The 17,303-nt window shown below is 35.3% G+C and overlaps 1 protein-coding gene across 1 annotated transcript in view; it reads right to left on the bottom strand.

The window, feature by feature from the left end:
* Positions 1-9,048: 9,048 nt before the first annotated feature.
* Positions 9,049-17,303, bottom strand: part of LOC581076 (transmembrane protein KIAA1109 homolog) — a 33,582-nt gene continuing 25,327 nt past the window's right edge. The window contains exons 26-27 of the mRNA XM_030980550.1: positions 14,105-14,426; positions 9,049-9,765 (exon numbers count right to left, since the gene is read on the bottom strand). Of these exons, the coding sequence (XP_030836410.1) occupies positions 9,498-9,765; positions 14,105-14,426 (590 nt within the window). The 3' untranslated portion in view covers positions 9,049-9,497. The remainder of the gene's footprint in view (positions 9,766-14,104; positions 14,427-17,303) is intronic.

Genomic DNA, 17,303 nt, shown 5'->3' with positions numbered 1-17,303 from the left:
AATGATAGTGTTGCTGAAGCAGACTCGGTTAGACAACACGAAACAATCTTAAATAGAAATTCAGAGCACAGGACCGAGGACAAGTCCGAAAAAACAAAAGGAGATGCCTCGGAGCATTTGGAAATAGTCAAGGCCTTCGATAATGCTAGTCACAGTCAAGAAAAGAGTGAGAAAGAAGTGAATTTAAAAGTAGATAAAGGGGGAGGAGGTGAGATACAAGTAATACAAATAGAAGATCCTGGCCCCAAAGATGCCGACACAGAAGATCAAGAGGAAACGAAACCTCTGATTGTACAAATAGGCTGGAAACGTTTCATCGATCCCCACCAATACCCATACATCATGAACCCAGCGGATGCTTGCTCTTCCTGGTCTCAAGAATCAAACATCACTCTCCTGATTCTTGTCCTGTCTTCGCCGTCGAACTTTGTTCGTCGTGATACCATTCGTCGAACGTGGATGGCGACGGCATCGTCCAGAAACCTCTCCACAAAAACCTTGTTCCTCCTCGGCGCAACAAAAAATAAAGGTCTGCAGATGTTCATCACACAGGAGGCTGAACGCTGGCATGATATCATCCAAGAGGACTTTGTTGACTCTTACTTTAACCTTACCATCAAGACAGTGATGGGTTTAAAGTGGGCGTCCAAGTTTTGCCTGAATGCCGCTTTCGTCATGAAATCAGACGACGATATCATGCTCAATATCGTCAACCTAACGGCGGACTTGAACAATGCTCCTATGGCTGCCAGGAGGAACTTCGTGACTGGACGCAAGATCTCTGGTGTTAGACCCATTCGGGAGGTAGATTCCAAATGGTACACGCCCGAGTCGATGTTTTCCGACGAAAAGTACCCGGCATATCCCGAAGGCCACGCTTACATCATGTCCGCAGATGTGGCGAAAATGCTCTATCGCGTTTCGACAACAGTGCCCATCTTCCCATGGGAGGATGTCTTTGTCGGGATGTGCCTGCAGGAGATTGGTCTGGAGATTTATTATCTTTATGCGGTTAATTTGAATGGGTGTCTTCACAGTTCCATGAATATCAGAGAGGATAAGTTCCTCAAGACCTCTAACACATTACTTGCACTTCAGCAGGGTTACTTCGCTTATGATTTGACCCCAGAGGAAATGGAATTTGCCTGGTCAGCCTTGGACTCTCGAAAATGGCCTTACACAGAGAAAGGCTTTTGCTCTGACAATGCCATTCTCCGTTGGAATCGTTTGCCCGATATTTGGAAAGGCATGATTAATTCATAATTATGACAGGTTAATTTTATCAGTGGTTGAAGTTTTAGAATTTAGACTCCGTCAATGCTAATATGTGATAGCCACACAGTCATAAATGGAGTGATGGTGCCGGTGATAGTTAAAGTGATAATGACAATAATAATAATAATAAACATTAATCATAATAATAATAATAATAATGATAATGATGATTATATTAATAACAATAATAGTAATAATTTTGTTTACTCATGAAAGCCTCATAAGCATTAATGCTGTTTTCCCTTAAGGCCAAGTGATAGTAATAGTAATAATGGCAGTGTTAGTAATAGTGGCAGTGATAGTGATAAGTGATGCGACAGTGACAATATTTGATAGTCAAACGAATTTTCAAACGTGGGACAGGACCTGACACCCACAGACCCACTTGCGCTATTTTCTGTTCGTGTTTAACTTGTTATCGGCAAATACAATAGATATTTCATATCACATCACATATCGCTTCCAAGTAGTAGTTGTTTTCCATGTTGAACCATATAGTTCAATGAAAAAACTACAGGTACATTGACGCTTTACTGAATAGACCAATGTTCACTACCTTAAACGGAACAAAACAAAGGAAAACAACAATTAAGTCGTTATAGACCTATACACTTTAGGACGATATGCATTGTACGTTAGGATCCTACGATAATTCTGAAAAATATTATGTACATTTCAATTTCAATTTTTCAATTTCAATTTATTGTCCAATATTGGAAATTTGTTTTGCTCACATTTTACAAACGTACAAAGAATCAAAATAAGTTTACATACGTAATAATTACAGCTTATACTTTGACATAGAAATCCTTTAAAAAATTGCTGTACAAAAGTTTTCTTACGTTATTATAAACAAAATAAGTGAATTATTTTAAGTGTTCGAGTGAACGGGATGGCCCGAAAAGGTTACAAAAAATAACATTACAGATATAAAGAAGAACGTAAATTCAGGTAGCATTTTGATTGTCTTTGCGGATAGAGAAAGGAACGAGGGAATTTAGAAAACGTCGAGTTCGACAGTTCATTGAGCGAAGTCGTTTACCAGAACGCATAAACACATAGGCTAGTATGGAAAGAGAGGATGATTTCCGTTTTTCATAATTTGTTTTGCTTCTAGAATTATTTGGATTCGCATGCTTCATTCAAATTTTGAAATTCACTCGTGATCTTCCCTGCTTGTTTGGTGATTCTCTGGAGTTTGCTAAAGTCTTCCTTCCTACACCTCCCGTACCAGACAACACAACTGAATCACATCTCACTTAAAACATCGTTTGAGGCGGGGGGGGGGGGATTTTTTCTCTCACAAAAACAGTAATCCTTTTCCTTTGCTTTCATTTGCCCTTTAAAGGGCATTTAAGTGACAACCGCAACAGTTGTAGGAAAGAAGAAAGATTGAAATTGAAAAAAAAATCAAGAACAAGCAAATACAAATCTATTCTCTAACTCGACTATAATATGTAAAATTAATCATTTTTTACTAGGCCGCAAGGAAATCCATTTCCCGTATCAATATTTAAACATCTTATTTCTAAAATTTTAGTTATTTCAGGGGCTTAACTTTTTACATAATATGTTTAACAACAAAAGATTTTGCCGAAAACATAATTACAAAAAAAAATTATCAATATAATTCTCCACATCTTCTTGCTGGGATTTTGAAATTCATTAAAAACATTTATACCTAATCCTTAGAAATTGAAATTGAATCCTCTCGAAAGAGCAGTTCTCGGTATTATCTGTTTCAATGTCTTATTCAGAATAATTCTATAACACATATATCATTTTTGTAGTGGGTGTGGCAGAAATAAATAAATTTCAATCTTATTAAGATGAAAAAGTGGAGTTATCCAGGGGAGATTTTGATACTAAGATTGGATGTTCATGTGAGAAGAGAAGTGGATATATATTCGTAGAGAGACCGAGAGATAGCTAGATAGACATATTATAGATATAGATAAATAGACAGATAAATAGAGGTATAGATTATATATAAAGAATGTAGAAGATGGAATTAAGAGAGAAAAAAAGTAAATTTTAAACAGTAAGAGAAGAGAACTATCTGATTTTTGAAGTATCAAAATATTGATAAGATAGTTCTTTTAAAGCTTATCTGCCGTAGTTTACAGGAGGGATTAGACCGCTCTGCAAGGTCACTGGACATGTGGTTATCTCATCAACTCAGCTCTCAGTTAACAAAAGAAAAAGGGGATCATGGGGGACCAATGGTCACCGATTCTGCATGGTTTGTTATATAGAGGGCGCAAGTAGCTACCAGTAGTGCAGTGGGCCTTTAAGTAATCTTTAACTTGAAAAATCAGCACATTATCATATTTAAGAGAGGGCCAGCAATGCATTTGAAGGGAGTGATATATGAATCTGATAAGTAATGGCCTTAGGGGTACCGACACTCAAAAGATCTACTAGCACTCTTCTTGTGTAATTCTTTCCTCGCAATAAATGTCAAAATGATCTAAAAAACCTATCTGTTTCTCACTCAGTAGATAAAATCATAATCTATGAAGAAATAATTACATTTCCAAATCTTACCTAAGGCTATTGCTATAATATAAAGAGATTTGATAGGCGATTCCATGCAATATATCCCATACACAATTTCATATAATATCATTCATGTATGAAACATGCAAGACGGTGACTAATTGTAGTGGTACCAGAAAGGACTTTTATTAAATAGTCATATTAATAGAGTCTTCATTTTTGGAAGATATAGGTGGAATAAAGATATATATTGAACAGGGCATCTTGCATGGAATCACCCTGATACACAAGCACAGATAAGTCAAGATTCTGATTGGTTTTTAACATATCAAAAAGTAGGAGTTCATGTTTTATTGCACACAATACAAACAGTATCTTGCAACATGACAGTCAAGTTCTGTTTACATAGAAGTTACAGAATAACACTTTTACATAGATATTCTAAATACATAAATACATATGTACATTATAATCCAATTCCATGGACGTTGATAATTAAATATTTCAATCAATTCAACAGTCTAAACTTGTACTGATCAAATCAAATGTAAGTTATGCTACTGTTGATGAACACATTAAATGATCTTTACAGTTTTTTCTTCTCAAAATGGATGCCATCGCAAGGTTGATAAAACTGACATAGAATAAATATATGCAGCTCTAAGATGTAAAAATGTTGATATGAAATGAATACAACATAATGCTACAAGAAAACAATAGTGGCGGAGATGACCTTTAAGCAAGAATAAAGGAAACAGTAAGGAACACAAACATGATGGTGATGAACGTTTTCTTCCTGGAAATACATATTGCTCATTTTTGTTGTACTTTAATGGTATATGATAATGACCGATGTTGATGCTGTTGGTCTACATATTATAGGAACAGGTCAATGACCACTAATCATAGGCCAAATAAAATGAATCACCGCTGCTGAACTTTACAAAATATGAGTAATATTTAATTTTCTCAATGTACTTTTTGTTATGTCGGGCAAGCCTCCCAAGCTTTTGAGTTTCCAAGAACCTTTCTTTAAATAGCATGCACAACATTTGAATATATTAGTAAAACGGTCTATTGAAATACATTAACACATAGCAAGTGAGGTAAGTGAGGCGAGTGTGATAGCTGTGATAGTCTATCAAACTACATCAATGTGAGATAGCAATGATTGGTTTAATACTCTTTATGGTAGGAAAGAAATAACCTCAGTTGAGGTACATGTCCAGAGCTAGCAAATAGTCCACTTATCCATTGCAGTTACTCTCATTCATGTCGTAAGATCTATCGCAAATTTGAGATACATATAAAAGGGCTAATGTCCATAGCCAGCAGGACCACTCCACAAGGCTTTTTGGATGTATGCCTTCCTCTTTCATTAGAGTTTCTCTTAACATATCCCCAATGCTTGTCCAGAACATGTGGTACATAGCACAAACTTGTAATGGTAATTGGACTGCAGTTCATTTCCATTTCACACATCTGTTTGTCAATGGTATGCTTTCTTATTGGTTCCTTTCGACAAACCTACAAGCTTGTCCATTGCATGCCTGACATAGGGACAACTTGTAAGGGGAAGGGATGAATTGTATATATAGTTTTGTCCCCAGTCATCCACCTGGAAAGAAAGCATACACTAATTTCAAATTACCATGAACTGTTTTAAAGAGATTTCAAAATAAGATTTCAGGAAATACACAAACATCTCCATTAAAAATATTCATTATAGAAATACATGTAATATGCTGCCAGTTTCTTAACTGAGAATAAATTAATTGATTGATTGATGATATTGTCCAATATAAAAAACACACTATTTTAAATCTTACTGATGGCACTGATAATATGATTCAGAAGTAAAACAATAAGAAAACAATATATACTACATGTAACTTAAGAAAATATACACGACCTGTACATGAAAGTGTAATTGTAAATACAGCAACTCAAATTTTAATGATTTACTCATCTTTTGGTAGAAAGATATACCGTTTATCTAGTTCACAAATATATTACAATCATAAAATAAGATTATTCCTAAGGAAAATCATAATTTTTTTTTCTTCAAATGACACTCTCAAAACTTTACATCTCTTGTATTTGTCTCAGGAATTGTTGGATTATGTTTTGCTTTTACAGAAAGAACTTTTTCTTGAGAATCATGTTTATATAATTTGCAGTGAATAAAAAAAAAAAGGAAAAAACATCTTATCTGCATTTAAATTTTGTGCTTCTGTCTTCGATCCAAAATCTGAAAAGTGGAAGCCCAAACAAAAAGTTTATGTACATCAGTCCTCTTAGACATGTTACTAAAAATAAAAAATCTGGTGTTAATTCAGTCTTACACAAAACCAGAATTTAGATAAATATATGATATCATTCACAGGTGCTTTGTATTTTGTCAAAGCTATGGATCAAGTTTGAATTTTTGCCAAAAAGCTAAGATGTATTTCAGCTAATGGACCATGCATATGATAGTCAAAATAGAATCCTTGAATTTCAACCTACAAACTATACCTCATTTAGATGTAAGTACCATTCTGTGTTCAACTCATTTTTTACAACTTTTTCTAAACAGTTGAAAATTCATAATAGGTGCTTGGATCATTAAACTGCTCTATTGATATAATCTACAGAAACCTTTATCTCTTCACCAATAAACTTTGGAATACACAGGTTAAACAACATTTTACACATTACAAAAATATACATAGAAAAACCCTTATTCAAATATATATTAAGTGCAATGGTGCTTATGGTCACAAAGATTTTTTAACAAACTTGGCGCGGGTTTGATGCAAAAATCCTGTACAGGTAGACGCATCATCTATCAAAATATGTAACCATTAGATACCTCTCACATATACTTACATCTGATTCAACAAGGCGATTTTTCTAAAAAAATGTGTGCAACACTTTCAATAGAAGTACATCATCTTGACCCTGTTTTGAAACTTGTTACGAAATAACAAGTTACAAATAACTGTTATAAGCTACTAAAATAGTGGCATTTGAATTAATAGCTGAGAGGAGATTTGAGAGGAGAATTTTAACATTTGTTATTGATAACAAGTGTTTTTGAAGTGGGGCCCTGGACAATGTTTCATTCATACATATAGTAAAAAAAAATATCATGGACATTTACAATATTCAACTCTTTGTAATGATTAAGCAAAGGAAATTGGCATGGCCCAAAAGGCCTAGCTTTAACATTTTCAATGGGGCATTTCAGTCAGTGATTAGGACATAATGGAAAATGATTTGTGGCCACTAGTTATAATTGTGACCTTCATTAACAAGTAACAATAAAACTTGTTTCATTCATTGGAGTACATGGATGTCTAAATGGTCTTATCATTTATACAGTCTTGACACAGTTGAGAGGTTAAAATCATACAAATTTTAAAAATAAGTTGCATGAAGAATCATTACAAAGTAATTGTTCCTGAATCATTTCCCCGAGCAAAAGCATCCCCAAAGCAAATGAGCAAACATTCTCCTGTGTGACCTTTGACCTTTCAAGAATTTCTCTGACATAAAGCTGCTTGTAAATGTGAAACTAAGACATCAAGAACACCTACTGCAACGACATTCATGTGAGTAACACGACCAGTAAAACAGCTTGGCACAAAAATAACTTTGTTAGACAATTGTACATATTTACAATGTATATGGGCAGCACATGTATTGATGCATAAATGTGGCGCCAATGTCTATAAACATCAGATGGCTTTTGATTGGTACCTTTGTAATAATCAGGAAACAATACACCTTTTCAGTAGATCTCTGAATCATATATATATATATTTATACACAACACATAATAGTAGCATATTTGCAATTCTTGTGCAAATTCTATGAAAACATGATAGAATAGAATATTAAGTAAAATTTAGACAGCATACATTCTCATGGCAATGCTCTCAATACAACAACTGTATGTTTATTCAGTTTTCTTAAATTTTCTTTAATGTTTTCATATCTAATAGTATTTTACATGTGAATGTCAAATAATCAAAGTAATTATATCTACAAGTTCTATACACATTTTAAAAATACTGTATGTAGAATATCTTATAATATAATACAACAACATTCAATCTAGTACAAGTAAGTACAGATATGAAAACAAAGAAGATTACTTCTTTGAAATTAACACACACAAAGAAACTGATTACAAATACAATTATATGCATTTGATACTGTTATTTGTCAATAACTTACATGTACACATATATGTACAGGAATGGATGACAATGTGAAATTATAAAAAAATATCAAACTCTCCTCAATTTCTCAAGGATTAGAAATTTTCATTTAAACCTGCACAGCTTCTTGTACAAACATTCTCGGTTAGGGCACAGCATACAAACTTTTTAAGAAATGAAACTTATTACACTCTTCAACATCAATATGCCACTTTCTGAAATACATGTTCACTTGAAAGAAGAAAAAATTGCCAGAAATGTAGCTTGATTCAGGGGAGTCTACTTTTCTTCTAACATATCCCCATCAAAGAAAAACATATTTGTGTTTAAAATTATTTCTCAAAGAAAGTCATGGAAATGAAAGAATGGAAAGTCTGATGAAGGACAAACTAATATATGAGGTTAAAAAAATGCAAGGTGCTGGTACTTGTACTTTTACAGAGTCCTTTTGGTTATTTACACAATCCTCTTAGGGTTGACTGAGATAGCAATTAATGATTAAACTAATTGAGGGTCCAGTGACACAAACACATAACTCCATATTTTGCCAAAATGAATATTTGATATCAAAATGTTCAGAAAAATGTGGGCTTGCCAGGAAACACAAAGACGTAACTCCACCCAACACCCCATTAAAGTCAATGGCTAGTGAAACATAGACTTAACTCCTTAAGACCCAAGTGCTCAGTGACACTTAAACCACTTTTTCTAAAAATGGGCAAAATGGAGTTACGTCTTTGTGTCACTAACCCCTCAAAATACATGTAGGATTGCTTGCCCATTTCACCTCCTGCTTTAATCCAGAAAACCCTTCTCTATGGAGGAGCCCTTACAGGGAGAGAGGAATCTCCTAGGTCTTCTTTCATTTCCTCTGCATCTCTCTTCACCTTGATGCTGATCATGAGATGGACAGGCATCGGAATTGCGTCGTTAGGGAACATCCTGGAGGATGTTTCACAAAGCCTTTTTTCAATGACAAATGACAAATATCAGTGACAAAATCAGCTGATAACCAATCAGAAGCAAGGATTTCAGTAGCTTATAACAAAGACTGTCATTTGTCACTGATTACAAGTTTTGTGAAACGGGGCCCTGCTCTGCAGATGCATTAGAAGATGTCTTTGAGGAAAGAGCTACTCCTGTCTTGCTTGTCTCTCTATTGCTTCTCTGTAGTTATGGACACCCTTCCCATCACCATTGAGGATGATCTTAGAAAGAAGCGGTAGAAACAGGTCATCAGGAAATCTCAAGTCCCTGGAGGGCCCTGCTTCAAAGATGCTTTTGGATTATTCCTTTGTCACTTCTCCTCAGTCTATGACCTTTCCATAAAGACGTACATGTACCTGGCCACAAGATCATCAGAAAGAAAGCTAAACTCTAAGGACACCCTCCTTTGAGGATGTCTTTGAAGGCGGAGTCTTGTCGTTGTGTTGCTTCTCAACATCACTGTCCTCCCTTTCCGGGATCATCATGAGGAGGTTCTCAGGAGCGATAGGAGCTTGTCAGCGGGGAACATCAAGGTCCTGGGAAACCCTGCTTTGAAGATGCCTTTGCAGGAGGAAGAGCCTTGTCCTTGCGTTGCTTCTCTGCATCGCTCTTCTCCCTTTCCATGATGATCATGAGGAGGTTCTTGGCCAAAAGTGATAGGAGCTTGTCAGCTGGGTCCATGGCACCCCTCTGGATCCACTTTGGAATGGTGGTGCGAGCGTGATGGAATCCCAACTTCTGGAGGATGTAGTCCACCCCGACAGGCTCAATCTGCTTCCCGCCCCATGACAGCAACCTACAAATGAGATCAAGTTAATGTGGTTAGATTAGCAAGTGGCGCTTGTAAAATGGGGACTGGCTGGAATGCTCCCCAGGGAGTGGAAAATGTGCATACTTTGTGTTACGGGTAAGCCTGAATCTGATGATCGGGGTAATAATATGTGCTGCGCCTAGAAACAAAGTATTAGGCGCATTGTAAATGTGAGCTATTGTTAATATTATTATTATTATCATTATCAAAACAGTGATGGTAAAGATTTAAGCCTTTGATGCATGACTTGGATCCCTACTAACATGTACTGTACATGTATCTTGTTATACAGTCATGCAATGTACATGTCAGCTCAGCCAAGTTCTATAATGGTTATTGTGTATTCAATTAATCATTTTCATATGTTAGACTTCTATTCATCAAAGATGTACGCACATCAATGATACAGATGTATGTGGTATGGACATACCCAAAAGAGTATATATCTTACTAATAGTCCATGACCTTTTACATTGGTGTTTAATCACTTCATTTACAAGAAGACAAAAATTCCCTCTGAACTCATATACATGTACCATGAGCTACTTTATTCCTTATCTCCACAGGATGACATCTTTAGCAAACTTCTTTCCTACATTAAAGAAACATTACACTCACAACATAACTTGTTTCCAAATCAATCGTATCATTTTGATTCCCATATGTAATCAAATATATTCTTTGTAATATGGAGACCTGCTGGATCTAAAATCTTTATTTATCTCAAGTCTAGACTCGTCACATTTTAATTCTAAACCCCTATCATTTTACCCAAATCAGAGCCTCATCTCTTTCAGGTATAGTTGTTCTTTTAAAGTGAGACTGAGGCAGGATGCAGAGATATAATTTATGAGCACACTGGGAGTCTCTTTAAGTAGACATTTTAAGAAAAAATCATGTAAGTAAAGAAAAATACAGATACAACAAATAATTTGATGCAAATGTATAAGACAAATAAAAAACATATTATAATAGAAGAGAGAGAAGGAAAAGAAAACAACCGTGGAGAGTGATGAGGGTTCGAGTGAATAGCATAAACCACCAACAACAAAAATACAATAATGGCATATTTTTAAAGTCTTAGTGATTTTGTTGTCACTTATGGCTTGACAGCTCAACAATTTAAGTGACTTTTCAATAAAAAGCAAAGAATAATAGTTGCAGGCTATAAATCTTCCAGGCTTTCCAGAATTTTTTTTTTCTTAATGATTCCATTTTATTGACGCCTGCGTTACAAGATCTTTTTATTGCAAAAAAAAGAAAGAAATAAAGGCACTTAGCTGGGATTCTTTTGCAATTACCGTAATTTAATTGCCTTGGTACAATCAATTGTAAAAAATTTCAAGAAGGAAGGATAATGGCTGAAATATGCATTGTATGGAGGTATAGAGAAAGGGAGGAGGAAGTAAGTACATGACATAGAATGGGAGGGAAAATGGGTGGAATATATAGAAACCAGAAATGAGAGAGAGAGAGAGAGTGAGAGAGAGAGAGAGAGAGAGAGAGAGAGAGGGGGGGGGGGATAAAAAGAAAAGGGAACATACAATAAGTATGTACAATGGGAGACAAAGTGGGAGGCACTATAGGAAGATACATGGGAGAAAAAAAAGAGGTATAAAGAAACAGAAAGAGAGGAATGAAGATACATTTATAAGAGAATAGAGATAATAATGAAGAAGATATACAGTCATGTACAACGAGATTGAAAGAAAAAATGAGAGGAAGAAATACATAAGAATGAGAAACGGAAAGAGAGAAAGAGAGAAAGAGAGAGAGAGAGAGAGGGAGAGATAAAAAATGAGAGATGGAGAGAACATGTGTGTATGAGAGAGATAGAGATAGTGAGGGATAAAAATAGTGATACAGAAAGAGAGAGAGAGAGAGAGATAGGCTCAGAAAATATGGCAAACTTTGGATACTGGGATATCTAAAAGACAACAAATACATCAAAACCTTACCCTTAATCCCCTAAAAAGCTTCTAATGCATGCCGCATCAGCCAATGGATAAAGCTCTCTTTAAAACTTACTGTTTGCAATTATTCACAAGCTACAGGCAGGTGGATTACCAAGCCCCTCTAAAATTCATTATCTTTCCCATTAATTCTTCTTACTCTCATCAGCCGCGATAGTAGCCACACCTGATTAGCATAATCTGAATTCACTTACAACTGAATATCTTCTTTTCTAGGATGATATGCATCCGGTAGAAATATCATTAAAGACTGAAACCCTGAATAGCCATCTCCCTGCTTATTGATATAGTGCAGTAATAATACACAAGATACTAGGAAAACAGATAATAAATAATAATAATAATATTTAAATTTTGAGACTGATCAAAAAATGATTAGATATTAGAGCATTAACATGAGAAAGAGAGAGAGAGAGAGAAAGAGAGAAAGAGAGAGAGAGTACATTATATATAGACAGAGAGCAATGACCTCATGTGAAATTATCTTTTCCATTTGTTTTCAATATTTTTCAGTGTGTACACCAGAATCGCTTTGTTCATGACTGCTGCAGTGTACAGGCAGTTTAAAGGCAGGTTATTTTTTACAAACATCACTACCACTGCTGTATTTTCAATTGTGCCATATTTTGGCATACATAGAGCAATTTCCAGTTCCTGTACCCAAGCACCATCTCGGGCGCGTCATGCAGTTGGTGATGCATTGTGGGACATGGCTGTCAACACATCGGGACATTGTGAGCAGCAGGTGGCAGTACACTTAAATCTGAAGTAGTATCAGAAAAATAACCTGCCTTTAAATCATACTCGGTCATTAAGCACATCTCGTAACTGCTGATGAATAAGTAAAACTTACATAAGTCCCTGATGATGTTGATTTCTATCTATTTTCATAACACTACAGGAGGGTGTTTCACAAAGCCTTTTTTCAATGACAAATGACAAATATCAGTGACAAATCTGCTGATAACCTATCAGAAGCAAGGATTTCAGTAGCTCATAACAAAAACTGTCATTTGTCACTGATGAAGAAATGCCTAGCTCCCTTCACGTTTGCTTTCAAAGTATTAAGAATTAAGATGTTCGTGTATAATGGATGTGTACACATCATTTATAAGACTATCCACATCTCTTTACTTATATTATTATCTTTTCTTACTCTTTCTTCTTTGAAAAAAATATCTGTATCTCACTTTCTTACTGTACCGGTAATCATCACAGGATTTAAAAAGATAATCACATCCCCTCCCTTTCTTTCATTCTCCCCATATTTCTTACACAATTGTAATTCTGTTCCACCATCTATGACGTCACTAGATCTGTAAAAGCTCTTTCAGAAATGGCTTAGCAGAACTGGGTAATTTTTTAAATGATGGCGTAAAGTGCAATAGGCCTCGCATTTCTGTATCTTATAACACAGAGCTCAATGAACTTGCACAAGTCCTTTGTTGCACGCAGTTGCCATTTATTTTACAGATTTTTTTTTTTTTTTTTTGGGGGGGGGGGGGAGGGGGGAGCGGTTTACCTCCCCAAGTCTAAACAAGCTCGACTTTTTTAGGGCCATGTTGAAATTCAGTTCACAGGTTTTTATAAAGCAGTATTCCAGGGGAGTGTTTCACAAAGACTAAGATCAACTTTAAGTTCATACCACTGTTTGCTCTAACCATTTACTGGCATTGGTCTCTCAAAGGACGTACAATTCCTGGTCACAAATGTACAGAATTTACTTTTTTGATAATTCATTATTAAAGGAAAAAATATTTTCTAAAGATCATAATGGTGAGAGCAAACATTGGCATGAACAGCCTGCCATAGTTAAGTCCAACTTAAAGTCGATCTTAGTCTTTGTGAAACACAGGTGTGGTAAACATGGTATGGAATTATTTCCTTGAGATAATTCATCTTTCATGGTTCATGAAATTATAGAATTCTTCATGCCAAGGTATTAAAAGAATTCTCGAATATCAACACTAGTCTTTCCCTCTTTTCAAAAAACTATCAGGGATACTTTCTCCTACATTCAGAGTCAAATATATACACACTTCGACTCTGCTTTCACACTCAAATCAAGACATTATTAATGGCTGCTTACATATCACTGATAATGGTGACAATAACAGCGACAGTAACTTGCTCTCTGTAGCAAAGGCATTGGATCAAATAAAATGGGTGTTCATTGGAATGATTGAATAAGCAACATTGATATCCAATACTTTTACTAAATAGAAAAATTTAATCTATATTGTTTTCAATGTTACATCACACATAACCAGTCCTCTATGCCTATTTCTTAGTCCTTCCCATCTCACTTCAAAACATTCAAATTTAAGCGACAGAGAGTAAATGTGACTGACCTTATGGTTGGTTCCAGCTGCCATGTGGCGCACACAAAGAGACGGCAGTCTCCATTTCCAGCTTTGGCCACATTTCCTTGTCCGCCTTTCTTCTCCTCCTTCCTCTTCTTTCCTTCCACCACACCAACCGAGGCAGGCGATGTCGTTGATGAAGGGGAGGGTGACGAGGAGGATGATGACAGTGTGGATGGTGGTGGGCGCTGAGATGAGGAGGTGGACTGCAAGGTTGCTGACTTCAGCGAGGCTAGTTTCTTCTCAGTGGAGGACGGAAGTTGAGAGTGGGCGGACGGATTCAAAACCATCGGTTTCATCGGTGCCATTACTGTATGCGCAGATAAAAAAAAACATTGTTGTTGATTAGTGAATGAACCTGTTCTTAGGCAAACGCCAATTCCAATATCAAAGAAGAGGTCATCAAATTTGCAGCTCATATTTGAAGCTCAAACTTCTAGCTGCACAAAGAGCAGCTACAATGATGGAAATTGAACTATAGTGTATTCATCCTAACACCCAATGTATTTGAACAGGCTGAATTGCGTGCAACGCGAATTTAAGAACCAGTGAATATGTTTTGGGGTCGCTCAGAGCAAAAATTTAATCATGCACAAATCATAGCATTTACAGTATTCAGTAAGGAGAACCACAGGTACATGTATTGATTATCTTTCAATCGTCAGATGGAGACAAAAAGAAGATTTACTGAACACAATTTGGTACATGCATACGTCATTATCATCATTTATTAATGTCAGCATCTTCCCTCTTACGGGAGGTTACTGACTTTCGCGCCATGATGACCCTCCGTCCCTCCACTTCTTCTTGTCTCGAGCATCCTCTTCATTTAGACCCAACCTTGTATTGCTTTCTTTCTTCATCATACATATGTGGTGCTTTTCTATGGATTCATAATCAAATGTTTTCTTGCATTATTTTATGGAACATTTCACACTGTGAACAATGAAGAAGAGAGATATGAGAAAATACCTTATTCAAGATTTCATGCTGACAAGAGGTTCAAACTAGATTCAAAATTATTTTGGTACAGGTAAATTTCTCCCTAGTATCAAATAATTCATGAAAATGGTAAAGTGGAAATACATGTACATGTTCATTTTTTATCAGTAACACTACACTCCTTAACCATATACATGTTTAAAACATTAAACAATCCATAAAACAATATTACATGCATACTTAGATTTGCCTCCCAAATTTCTTAAAACTGAGGCCAAGATAACATTTCAAAATAATATTATGTTCAAAAGAAAGGTACATTTATGTAAATGTACCTACATATGCACTTAAAGGAGAATGAAACCAAACTAACATGAGATGATAATCTTATTCAAAATTGTAACTCAATTTTAATTTGTTTTTAAATCTTAAAATCACTGGTGTTTAATCAATAAGAAATGAAAACAATATATTGTTTACTAGTCATTTCCCCATGGCAGTCCATTTTGGCCATTTTGATTAAAATAGTGATGTCAGAGTAGTACAGCTTATGAGATACCAACAGGCCTCTATTTTAACTACAATGTAGGGCAATCACCTATGAAATGCAGTAATAACAATTACTTCCTAATAACAGACCATTTTAGTAATGCATCCACGTGAATGGATATTCTTTCATTAGATATTGTGACAAGTTATTTGGTTCAGCTGTTTAAAACAGTTAAACAGTCTTTTGTTTAGCAACATTTGGCATTCATAAGTTGTTGCCTGGTCAGGCAAAGCGTCACCAATTATTTAAAAGAGTGACAAAGTCATACACAGAACTGTGAGGAGAAATCAACTGTTTGAGATGCAGGGGTAATAAGATGGCTGCCTTTTTGCATTGATGGCCCTGGTTGCACAATAGCCAGTCATGATGCAACACCATATCCATTCTATGCAAGTCAATGGATAAGTAATACTCTGACATCACCATTTCAATAAAGATGGCAACTCCCATTGGATAACTGCTAGAAAGGAAACTCAAACTCTCCTTGCTAAGGAATCAAAATAGGAGTAATTTCAAGATTTGTTAGAAGTTGCTGAAAATTTAAAATTTATATCAGATTGTGAGCTACTGTTTGTTGGGTTTCCTTTCCTTTAAGACTATCATTTCCACCTCATTACTGAGTAGGAGCCTTGCAGATAAAATGAAAATAAGAATTTAATCTTCTGAAGCTTAAAGGTAAAGACCAGTATTTGAAATGCCCCAATTTCAAAAAATGAAATGGAAGCTCTTATTACCAATCATGTGAAAGAATATGTTTTGACTAATACATGATGATAAAAATTTTGCCGGGAAACCGCCTACAAATTGATATATTTGGTAAATTGGTTTATCTAATGGTCTATCTATGAGAGATAAACGCACGTGTCGTGCACGTGTGCGTATAGTCCCATATACATCTTTCTGTGTACAGTGCTTGTAAGTTTACGAAGACTGGGCCAAATTTCTTATCATTTTGATGATTCCAGAACCTTGCAGTACACACCAATACTTATATGCTAGATGATCAACCTTTTCTGATCCATTCCACAACATTTCTTTCACAATGCAATTGCATGACCATAACTGGTCTTTAGCTTTAAAATGAAATATGACAAGATAGAACAGCACATCAAGATGATTACTAGATGCAAAATACATGTAAATTGAAAATTAGCTCCAAGATATGTAATGAGGCTCTTAAATTGACATAAACTGATTTTTAAATTTACAGATTTTTATCCCACACTAATACACAAAAATAATAAAAAGTGTGGAGTTCCCAATCTAGGATGCTCCAAAAGAGAAAACAATTTATGGGGCAAAAAAGGCTACTAAGACTTATTGTCCTTTAACAGCTTACAGATGTACTGCTTTCAGTTTACACCATTTCGCTACATTAATATTTAACATTCAAGTATTAAAAAAAAGAGAAAAAAGGAAAATAAAAATAAATCATGTAATAATATATGTAAAAGTGGAGTGATAAGCGCGAAATAAATATGAGGACATCTGGTTTGTCAGTACTCTGTAACTTATGTCAATATGTAGAGAGTCACATCTGTTGATGTTCAATATAGATCAAACCCTCATTCAATATATGCATACTTTAACAACCGTAGTATTTTTAGGAGGTTGGAATTTTTGGGGGAAATATGTTGACATTTTTTCTACTCCTAACAGTTCTATATAAAGAGGGTTCTTATTCAGTACATGATC

Source organism: Strongylocentrotus purpuratus, unplaced genomic scaffold, assembly GCF_000002235.5.
Source record: "Strongylocentrotus purpuratus isolate Spur 01 unplaced genomic scaffold, Spur_5.0 spur5_scaffold_11, whole genome shotgun sequence".
Lineage (NCBI taxonomy): Eukaryota > Metazoa > Echinodermata > Echinoidea > Camarodonta > Strongylocentrotidae > Strongylocentrotus > Strongylocentrotus purpuratus.
The sequence above is the reverse complement of the archived record's forward strand: the minus strand, read 5'-3'. Positions and strand labels throughout refer to the sequence as shown.